The 12247-nt window shown below is 35.0% G+C and overlaps 1 protein-coding gene across 1 annotated transcript in view; it reads right to left on the reverse strand.

The window, feature by feature from the left end:
• The window catches only part of FBXL17 (F-box and leucine rich repeat protein 17), a 310768-nt gene that overhangs the window by 193497 nt on the left and 105024 nt on the right, over window positions 1–12247 (reverse strand). The window contains exon 6 of the mRNA XM_027446097.3: window positions 9429–9559. Coding sequence (XP_027301898.1) covers window positions 9429–9559 — 131 coding nt within the window. The remainder of the gene's footprint in view (window positions 1–9428; window positions 9560–12247) is intronic.

Here is a 12247-nt window from a genome sequence, read left to right on the forward strand (position 1 = left end):
CAATTGCATCATCATCACCTTTCTCTTCAAGCTTACTACGACTTTTCAAATGTACATTAATTTCTCATCTCCATTACTGCAAATTCTTCACAATTCACTGCTTGTTAGTTCATCTTGAATTCCAAACACACAAAGATATCATTGACAACTACATTTAAAATCACAGAAAAATCAGCATAAATCAGACTTCTTTGTTTTTAACAAAAGAAAAAGGGGTGATCACTGAGTTAAACTGATCAGATTGAAGGCATTTAGCATGACTCATTTCCTGTTCATATTTTGTCACGTTCCCACCAATAACATAGCTCTTACATTCATCTACCAAAAAACTATATATATATTAAAAAATATAAAATTCTTTTAATTTTGAGCTTATAACCCATGCAGCAAGCAACACCCTGAAGCAAATTTAGAAGATGGTTATGCACCTTTCAGGTGGTATTTATAATGGATATACTGACAAACTCTAAGAAATATAGTCACAGCAGTAAATCATTATGACAGTCATCCCTTTTCTCTCTTTTTTTTTTTTCACGTACTGTGTCTGTTGTGATTGCCTGGTGAATTGTTGGTTGTATCCTCAGAATGCAGCAGTAACTGCAATAAGGACTACATCTTCTCTTCTGAGCATCAGTAAGTTGGATTTTTTATTTTTCCCGTACTACTCAAATTATACCACTGCAAATATTTTGTCTGTAGAAAATGAAATATATATAAAGTCTATCAGTTTTCATGATGCACTAAGGACTCAGATTTATAACACACTGTCAATTCTGTGCCTTCAGGGAATATTGCACTTTCTTAATTTCTGTAAGGAATGTCATATAGAAAATAGTCAAGCCACATTTGTGTCAAGTCTGCCATTTCTCATTATTAACAATCAAGTCTAAGCAGTTTCTTCCCTGGCTTAACACATGTATACCTATCTTCCAAAACTTTTTATATGCCACAATTCATAAAATTGTTTAGGCTGATGTTAAGTCTCTTGCACAAAATTAATAACTAATTACAGGAGGTATTTATCATCTCAAGTTTCTTGTATGAAAATTGTCAGACTTAATCACCCTCCTCATATTTTCACTATTTACAGAGCTTCATTTATCATACACTTCAGTAGTGTGAACACAGAGGACTATTTCCCCCACTTCTCATGTACATAAAGAAAAATAAAATGGTGGCAAATCATGACAATAGCTTGAAACTTTTACTCCTTAAGATAACGTTCATTTCCACCAGACAAGTTATAGGCAGAAGAAGAACTGGCAGGCTAAAAACAAATTTGCAGTTATGCTCAAATAAGCAAATGCATTTTAACTTTTATAATTTCTTAAACTTAACAGAGAGTATGAGAATGATTGTAATCAAATGCTTGTAAGAAGTCTTTTCTTTGATAGCAATACCAAGGGACCTGTTCTCAGAAGTTGTTTTAAAGTGTGTTCAGGGATTTTAACTAGAAGCTGAGAGGAGTGCAAACCTTCATAAGCACTGTGATTTTGGGGTTATTGCTGAGACGTGTGTTGAACCATGCCACAAATTGTTTTCAAGCCATTTGCAGACCGGATTGAAAAGTAACACAACATTTAAAGCAAGGTTATACAGAATGGCACAAATGTGTGGCCACTGCTAACTTTAGTGGGAATTTCATCTTGCATTACTGAACATAGCCCGATGCCATTATCACAAAGTATTGCATAATGCAGGCTAAAACTAAATTACGCAAGATAATACCTTACTGTAATAAGGCATGAGTGGTAACTCACATGTTTACCAATGGAAAGACTGCAGCATCAACATTATCTTAATGCTGTGATGAAATATTACAGAGTATCTGCCTGGATAATCATAGTAAAAAGCATCATGCAACTTCATATTTTACTTGATTAGGAACCCTGACCTTTGGCAACTTTTTACTAGTTGTGCAAGGAAAACCACTGCTCTGGGTGCGGGTGCCCTGGTGCCAGCAGGGGGCTGCTGCTTGTGGCGAGGCCGGGGCTGCCCTCTGAGGACACAGCCAGTTCCAGCAGCCTCACCGCAGGGCACGGCTGGGCGCCCGTTTCCACAGAATGCATTTAAGAAAGGTCAAAAACAACCGAAACTAGCACCAGTTGAAGAGAGGTGGTGGGAAAAAAGAGGCACAAACAGCAGCATGAACACCGAGGCCAGGGAAGGAGGAGGTGGCAGTGCTCCACTGCACAGTACTCACACCACAGCCTGTGGAGGAGCCCACATCAGAGCAGATGGATGCTCTAAATGTGGCCCTTGTCTCCACATGAGCAGAGGAGATGTTGACCACACCAGAAAGAGGAAGAGTACTGATTTTACCATCTTCCTCACTATCCCCCGGAACTCCTCAGGGTAGTAGAGGAGTAAGGAGCAAATGAGCAAAACTTAGCCTGAGAAATAGGCAGCAAAGGTTTTGTTTTAATTTTTGTCTTTTTGTTTCTCGCTTTTCTCGCTACGTGATTTTAATTAGCAATACATTCAGTTTATTTTTCCTAAGTCCATGCTGTTTTGCCCTCAATATTAAACACAGGTGATCTCCCTGTCTTTACCGCAGCCCATGAGCCTTCCAATTCTATTTCTTTCCTAGATTTCTCCTCCAGTCCTGTTGAGGAGGGAGACTCAGTGAGCAGGTGAGTGGCTGTTAGAAAAGGCTAATCTACCACATGAATGAAACTGCAATTATTTACAGCAGAACTAAATAGTAGAGATAGCTGATCAGACACAGTTTTATTTTTAGTTTTTCATACATTTTGGTTAAAGAAACCACAATAAGCATTTTAGCAGAGTCGTATCAGGTATTATGTCAGTATAGAAAAACTCATAAAAGTCAATGCTTTTGGACATTATTCAAGTGAAAGCTATTGTAAGATACCTAAACTGAGGTGATCACAGAAGACAGGGAATATGAGCAAGACCATTCTTTGCTGTCATCTGTCAATTATATCTAAAACAAGCAGCAGAAAAAAGCAATATAACAAGTGAAAGACAACTTTTCTTAGATATGTTCATGTATTCCTGGTAAATATTTTAGTGGTTCCCCTTTGGCAGAGTTCTGGGACTTGATGCCACAACAAACTCCTTCTACTTAACCACTCCACTACTGAAAAATATTGATCTTAAAATAGGAGTATCTATTTAAAGATACAAACTTTGATATGTGTTTGGTTTACTAAACTACTTGGTTTAATTGGGATGCCCTCCATTTTTATCAGATTATACAAATAGGGAAAATGAGGGAAAATGGATAATCAATATTTCTTCTAATACTTACACCAATTAGAATGAAGTTTTAAAGGCAACCTACCCCCGTTATGGTTAGAAAATGGTAATATATCTCAATATCTTTACTGACTGAATCCGCAAAAAATATAATATTTTTTTTCAAAATGCTATTTTCTTTAATACTGTATTTTCAAATTCACCCGTTCAGATGAAATGTTTGCCCTCTGTAAAAACAATAATAATGTCTTCCACACAGTACTTTCTCTGACTTCTTTGGTTATGGCTTTCATAACAATTTACCAAGGAATCAATAAAAGGGCAAAAGAGGTTTTCTCAACTTCTACTATCTTGCCAAGACAAGATTAAAACAGAAAGTTTAGCTACCTCTATGGTGTACCTCAAAACCAAAGTATCTGAAGTTGCATTTCTAGAGCCTTGCTTACTATTGCTTATAGATGGGTTAAATTGGCAGAAATTAGATTTTTTTATTTAAATTTCAGTACAGCATTGCGACGGCACAGCAGGGCTAACAATGTAATAATGGCAAGGAGTTACTAAGATGTAACATAGTGCATATGTGCTGCACTGAAGTTTGCTATTCAAGCATGGAGAATGCTAAAAGGTTACCTTCCAAAATTTGAGAAAGTATCAGATTTTAATATTAAAATAAGCATTAGATGAAAAGATAATATTTAATTCAAAATTTAAATTCACTGGTTTTAAAATACTAAGTTATCTTTAATAAATGCACATGCTATTTAAACACAAAACCAAGAAATCTGTTTCTAAGATTAATACCAATGCAGAACGTATACAGTGAGATAACGGAACTCATCTCAGAAAAACATTTTTAAAATGTTAAGATCTCTGCCCATACAGAGTGCAACATTAAAGAAGATTTTAGTCTTTTCAATAATTTATTAATTAATATTATCTTTATTAGACTCACAGTATAACAGATGGAGTGCCACAAGAACTAAAATTCACCTAAGTATCCTGATCATCTTTCTTTGTTCAACTTCAATACTGTATTTTGAAATCTGAAAAACCTGACAATAAGCCTCAAGGCATTTTACAAAACACTTATATAAAGGTAAACAAATTTTCTTATAAGTAAATAAAAAGTATGACATTCAAAAGAATAACTTATCTTAAAAATTAAATTTCTTGGTGGCACAGTTTATAACTTTTTTGGAGTAGAAGTTTTTAATTTACCTGGCTATAAACACCTGATAAATATTCAACGGATCATCTTTCAGATAACACTTAAAAGATTAAATGAAATTAGAATTAAGAAATGCTAGTATTCACCTACAATGATTTATGGCATATATCATGCGATATAAAAGTACAGTTACTTTTCTGGAAGGCTCTTCTTTACCCCCAAGTCAAGGTTATACAAAATGATGGGAATAAGTATCAGTGCTCCTGAAGCATGTTTCCATTTCAGTCAGATCAAAAATGATGAACACTAACATGCAGTATAGCATTTGTAGTCACCACACATTAAAACATATTTTTCTTGTGCAAAAAAAAGTCAAGCAAAAAACTTTATACACTTGTGGTTTAAATTTATTTTTGTTAAAATAATTTCCACATCAAACATGAGGAGACTTACACTTTCAGGACTTTTTAGATTTTGTTTTCACTGAAAAATATTTCTACTATTTACTAAACCTGCATTTCGTAAAAAAATATACTGCAAAGACTGAGCTACTACTCAGTCTTATTACTACTGGGTAAATAATATTACTACAATGTTCGCCTCTGCTAATTTTGTTGAAATGTTGAGGTATCCACATACACCAGCGACTTTGAGACAAACTTAGTAAGTGATCACCTGCTCAGACCATCTTCAGCATTTTGTCCTCTACCCACCACACATCCAGATCAGACCAGATGCTCCCAAGTCTTTTTATGCCTTCATCAATTCATGTGAACACATGTAGGCAGTCAACACAAAATTTTTAAACACTTCTGTAGCACAAAGAAGACAATGTTAGTAATTTACTCTGCTAAGTAACAGTGTAGAAATCCCCATATGCTCTCTGCCAACAAATACGATACGCAGTTCTGAGAAAATGATTCTGTTTTAGTGACCCAGCTGAAGAAAGCAGATGGAGACTCTTCAAAGAAGAAAATGTTCATTTTTCCTGACTATGCTGCTGCACACACACTTTAATTTCCAGGCTTATGTCCCAGCTGCCAAACATTTACTATTTTTTCTCTGAATTTCCTTACTACTAAACTTGTCAAAAGACTACTTCTGAGTTCCTACACTTTGGACTCTGAACAGAAACCTCACCAACTAGTATAACTAAACTACTATAACTTAACTAGTATAGGGAGGCTGTACCATTATGCCATTTACTCTGGTTTATCTACAGCAATATTTCATGGAAGCAACACAGAAGACAGCAGATTTCACAGAATTGGTATGATAAGAGCAAATCTAGGACATCTGTATTCAAAACTCATGGAGGTGCACATAACACCTTCCTCAACATCATTAATTAGCAGTCTATTAGCAGTAAATAATGTTACTACAAGGGCACCAACAAACATTACTTGCTGCGGATACTGTATATCTGCCTCCAAGTCACAACCATTACTCTCATTAACCTACAGATGTTCCACAGATCTCCCCATCTGCTAACAAGGAACCTGTACTAAGAGTGTGATAAGTTACATGAGAAAATACACCTCTATTGAGACATTATTGTAATAACATTTGGTAGGACCTACAGAGGAAGGACCAAAGCTCTTGAATGGCTGGGAAATTGCTGTTCTGTGACTGCAAAATCTGTAACTAATATTGCTATGCAGGCAGAACCTCATCCTGGATGACTGGCAGTGCTACAGCACCAAGAAGTCTCACTACAGCTCTGGGTAAAGTTCCTTACCTTAATTATGAAGAAAAAAAATAAATCTGCAATGTTCTCTGTACCATGAGGTTTATTAGAAAAAATATAAACACAATAATAGGCTGGTATACATCTTCAGTACAAATATTACTACAGAAGAGTTCTAGTAAGAATGGTGACTTAAGCATGCAGAAAGTCTCTAAAGAATTCAGTTACTGCATAGTTTTTTTGTTTTGCTTTTTTTTTTTTTTTTTTTTTTTGTCTGTTTCCTGGAGAATTAACTAATATAGAAGTTGTAGTGAATTGCAACTTGAAGTCCACAGTGATGAAATTCACACACCCCCACAAAAGATTAAGTGATGTTTGCTCTATGATCACTTACGAATACAATACAAATCAGGTATTTCCAAAACCACGAGAAAATCGTATACCCCAAAAAAATTTGCCGCAAAAAATTTGCCACAACAACACCCTGTGGCCTTTATTCTCGATTTCACTGGAATTGATAGTACAAATAAAATAGCCATTAAGATAACTTCAAATTGTTAAGTTTATTTAAAATCAAGCCTCAGAGGAATCATCAAGTACTACTTGATGATACACTCCTACTCCCTTCCAGTACAAAGACCTGAAGACTGGTCTCTTGCATAATAAAAGAATTTTCAAGTTTGGGTTTGTTCATATTTGAAAGAAGTAGCAGAAATATTGCTATAATGTATAATTAGTATATATAGCATATATATATATATATATATATATATACTCTGTATATTCTATATATACCTTATTATATGTATTTATATATTTAGTATACAAAACTTTTGAGGAAGCTATAATACTTACCAGAGAAATCATTATGTTAGATTACTCCAATCGGACATTTTGAAATCTCGAAATCTCAACTTTTAGGACATTTTTTTTTTTTTTACAAGTCATTACAGGAGAGCCATTTTCTTTACATTTTAAAATATATGCCAAGACTACCTCAACTGAACAGATTTTTTGCTTTAGGTAAAAAGAAACTATTTTTTAATTGCCCTATAAATGTTCTGGGGCCACAGCCTTGCTTACAAAAAGAATTTTTATGGATTTCTGGAAACAATAAAAAAATCTAAAATACAGTTTTAAAATCAGCGATTTACTTCTACTGTAAAATCTACCAATGTTCTGCTACTTTTAAGAGAGAATTCATAGATAATAGCTACACAGGTATTTATGAGAACTTTCTGGTATTCTTTCAGTCAGAATTCTGCACAAAGGAATGAAAGAAAATAGTTTTCCATGGCTTTGAAGAAAAATAAACAACAACAAAAAAAACAGGATAAAACAATAATAACAATAATAATAAAACCAACAACCCTCTGTTAGGCTACAGAGAACCAATTTGTCTTACTAAGTTTGTAAAAAATAAAAGACTTATTTACTTGGATCTCATAAATGAGCAGGCTTGATAATGTGCAGGTGAAAAATAGAAAACTAATTCTATTCTCTTTCCATGAATCAGGTAAATCTTAGATTGGTATTATCTCATATGTGTTGGATACAATGATGAATAAAAAGTTTACTCAAAGGTATCAAGATGTAGAATCTCCTTTGATATCCCCTCTGACTAGGGGCCATGGCCTACCATTAAATGAAAAACAAAAACATGAAATTCACTTTGCCTTAAATCATAAAGAAACTAATTAAGTTTAAACTAACTTAGATTTTTATCTTGTAAGCATCTGAATAGTCCTGTGAATTTCTGAATGATCACTCATATCCTCAAAGTAAGTATGCTCATAATACTCTTGAACTGGTGTCTACAATGATTAAATGTAGCCCAGTGGTTATATTACATTCCTTTTATATAGTTTTCAGCATCTTTTAATTCATCGCTTGTAGGGAGCAAGGGAAGTAACTTCATATAGTTAAAACTAGCATTTGGAGCTTCATCTCACTTTTAAAATGGGAAAAATACTTGAATTGCGAAATGACTGCGTAATATTTAATGAAGGCATTCATTATTTCTAAATTCTCTCTGTTCACTTTTAGCTAGAAGTTAATTTAAATCACTGAATTTACATTTTTAGCCAAGTTTTAGTTACCATCCACATCTTGAAAAAGTATTGACAGATATGATCAGAAATAAGCAAAACTGAAAGAACTTCTGAGACAAAAGTCAATTATCTATAAGTTTACAACAGCAGATTTTTCTGCATTGCTGGAAATAATTTCATTTTCTTGTTAAGCTTCTTAATTCTAATTATACTTTATATGAAGCTTTAGAGTTATATGCATATAGATATAAATGTAAAAGATACATTTCTTACTCTAGCTCAATACTCATCTCAAGAACAGCTTGAAAAGCATCAGTTTGGATGATATTTAGCAGATTCTCCTTGTCAAAATGTTCATGCAGAAAGGTTTACTTTTAACTAATTAAAATATTAAAAGCAACTGTCTACAATTTACGTTTTTCATCTTAGTATTTTTTTCTGAATTATTCTAAAATTTTCCAATAGAGTAGCCTTTTCCTGCAAATAAGGCCATATAGCCAGAAAGAGCTAAGTACTTTAAAGTGAAGTAAGGGTCTGACCTATCTCCCACCCCCCCAAACAAACAAAAAAAACCCACAAAACACAACAGTCTTAGAAGCTAAAAGGAACTGCAGTAAATATTCAATGGTACTTCATATTCAACACATTTCTATATTAATATTTTTAGAACATTCTCTTTTCATTAAAGTCTAAGCTTATTTACACTTTAGTACATTCTTAAAGAATTGAAAGAGAGCATGTTTAAAAAGTCAGGAAGAAACAGTCATTCAAATAATTCTTTCCTGTTCACCTTAAGGCAGGTATACTGGTCAAAAGTAAAAGCTTATGCTAATACCCCAGTTATTCTTTCAGTCTCATTCAGCTTTATTTGCCAAAAGATGAAGGACTTTATGCTTTTTAAACAAACATGAATTCGACTACTTAACCCTCAAGCTGTTTATTTTTCCCTACACAGACATTTCCTTAAAAATGCTTTACTGTTCAGATGTATTTAAATCTGTTTAAATGCTGCCCACACACAGGATTCATAACAAATGTACATTTCAATAACATATGATAAAGACCACATTCTCATACAGCAAACAACCAAGTGCTGTCACCCAATTTTAAGTAAACTTCTCTAAATATACAAGTATACTATAAAATAGGTTTAGATGATCTATCTACACCAAACAAGAACAACTCAAAAAGTTGTTTGATTTTATTGACGTCCTCCAACCCCCAAGCCATGAGGAATTATCAACTAATACAACTGGTTGATTTTGCTTTATACTGGTTTTAGATGCTATAATGAAGTTACCTGTCATTAATGATCCAGTTCAGACAGAGATTGAGGGAATTAAGGTTTTTGCATCTCTTTACTATTTCCATCACGGTTTCATTATCCAGTTCTGTGATATGACGTAGATCCAAGCTGGAAAGATTTCTTAGCTATTGAGACAAATATGATAGAAAGAAATAATCTGAAACTTATTTGCATACATAACTGTTACAAAAACTTTAAAAATTTTTGGAATCATGTATAATATGTGCAAGCTAGTCAAGAAAGATGAAACTAATGTATAAATAAATAAAATAAAAGGAATGATATTGGAGATAATATAATGCAATTTAAGCCATCTGAAATCTATACTCAAATTTGGAATTCAGGCAGGCTCTCAGTCACTCCATAACACCAAGAATCTCTCGTGCATGGTCCAATCCATACGCAATAGAGGCCTAGGCCTTCCTCATTTTAACTATATAGAGTGTAAGATGCCAAGGTGGCATACCAATTCACTTAATTATAAGAAAAAAAGGTCAGAGAAGAAAGACAAGACTGCACATTCATGCTCATATACTCAAACACATGTAATTAAAGATTTGAGAGTCTACGGCTTTCAAACTGCATAAATATCACAAGCTCCTGGGAAAATATAGCATTTCTACTGTAGTCTTACCTGTACAGCCATCGATAATAACTTTGATACTCCAAGTAACAAAATTTGGAGTTGCAGAACAGGATGATTTAAGATTTATGTGCTGATTAACCTGATTTATTACTATTGTTAATCATTATAATCTCCTTCAAAAGCAAACAAAACCCTCTTACTACTTTTATGAGCTATGGATTCATAGAAGGAAATTTATAATGATTTCTGCAGCATCCTCAAACAATGGATCAGTTTAATCATAATAACCTCCAAGTGGTGTTTGCTTTTTAAGCTCTCTGAAATAATCTCTGTTATACTCTGGAAAAAAATAATTGCATTAGGTAATACTGACACTTAATTAAATTTACCTTCCCTGTAAGAGAGAGAAAATAATCCTATTCAGTGATTTAAGTCACTAAGGAGTTGATTAAATAAAGGCGTACAACTGAGATCATGTAACCAGTCCACTTCAGTAGTTAATTATTAAGTCAATGTATTAAAGGAAAAAAAAAAAGGAAAAGAAAAAGAAAAAAAGATGACTTTGAATGTAGGTAGTCTTCCACATAAACTGTTGTTCTGGTGTTTTGTTCCAGAACGTTTGAACATTCTTCAATCTAAAAGTTGAAGAAAAAACACATATTGCTTCTAGTAATTCTGCCGAACAACCATAAAATTATGCAACCTGACCTCTGAGAGATAACTGAAGGGTATTTCTTGAGGAAATAAGAGAAGAGTATTCCTATTACTAAAATGTAGCAATGAGTTTGTTGTTGTAATCCCATTGCACTTCTATTTCTTATTTGCTGATAAGGAAAGAAGCAAATGGCTGATAATGTGTTGGTAGAACAAACAGATCTTGCAGCCCGTGTATTTCATACGTACTGCTCTAACAGGAATCTTGGAAGAGTTATCTAAGAACCGTAGAATCACAGAATTGTTAAGGTTCGAAAAGGCCTCCAAGATCATCTGGTCCAAGCCTTTCCACCAATATTACCCGCTAAACCATGTCCCTAAGTACCACATCCAACCCTTCTATAGACACCCCCAGGGAGGGTGACTCCACCACCTCCCTAGGCAACCCGTTCCAATGTCTAACCACCATTTCTGAGAAGAAATGTCTCCTCATTTCCAACCTAAGCCTCCCGTGGCACAACTCGAGGCTATGCACTCTAGTCCTACCGCTAGTTATCTGCAATAAGAGACTCACCCCCAGCTCCCCACACCTTCCTTTCAGGTTGTAGAGAGCAGTGAGGTCTCCCCTGAGCCTCCTCTTCTCGAAACTAAACAACCCCAGCTCCCTCAGCCGCTCCTCACAGGACCTGTTTTCCAAGCCCTTCACCAGGTTTGTAGCTATTCTCTGGACACGCCTTGATGTCCTTCTTGTAGCGAGGGGCCCAAAGCTGAACACAGTACTCGAGGTGCGGCCTCACTATCGCCTCCCTGCTCCTGCTGACTACACCATTCCCAATACAAGCCAGGATGCCATTGGCCTTCTTGGCCAATACTGCTGGCTCATGTTCAGGTGGTCAACCAACACCCTCAGACCCTTCTCCTCTGCATAGCTTTCCAACCACTCTGTCCCAAGCCTGTAGCACTACATGGGTTTGTTGTGGCCAAAGTGCAGGACTCATCACTTAGCCACATTGAACCTCATCCCATTAGCCTCTTTCCTAACCTGCCCAGGTCCCTCTGCAGGACCTTCCTACCCTCTGTCAGATCAACTTGCCCCCAGCTTGGTGTCATCTGCAAATTTACTGAGGGTACACTCAATCTTCTGTGCACCCCAAAAAAAGCTCACAACCAACCCTGATTTTTCCATATGTTACAAGAAGAAGGGAATGTTTAGAGCAACTTTCCTCACCTTTCCAAAGCTATTCATATTAGATAATTCAGCCTTTGTACCATGTTGCCAATGACATGGACAATGCCTATGACACGGTCAATGCCTATGACACACTGAAGCCCTATATGCAGTTTTAATAACGTGAATTAATGATTCCTTTCTAAAATGTGCTTCCTGAAATGCAGAAATCATTCTATTACTACAGTTTTCAAATAAAATGCATGGACAAACTCTGAAAGATCATCACAATTGTGTTTCATATATCAGCAGCAATATGTAGAAGATTTCTCCACTTAAGATGTGGGATCTATAAATATCAACATATTGGAACAACTTGTTTCTGCTTTCCCAATGTGCTTTTGC

This window comes from Anas platyrhynchos, chromosome Z (genome assembly GCF_047663525.1).
Source record: "Anas platyrhynchos isolate ZD024472 breed Pekin duck chromosome Z, IASCAAS_PekinDuck_T2T, whole genome shotgun sequence".
Classification (NCBI taxonomy): Eukaryota; Metazoa; Chordata; class Aves; order Anseriformes; family Anatidae; genus Anas; species Anas platyrhynchos.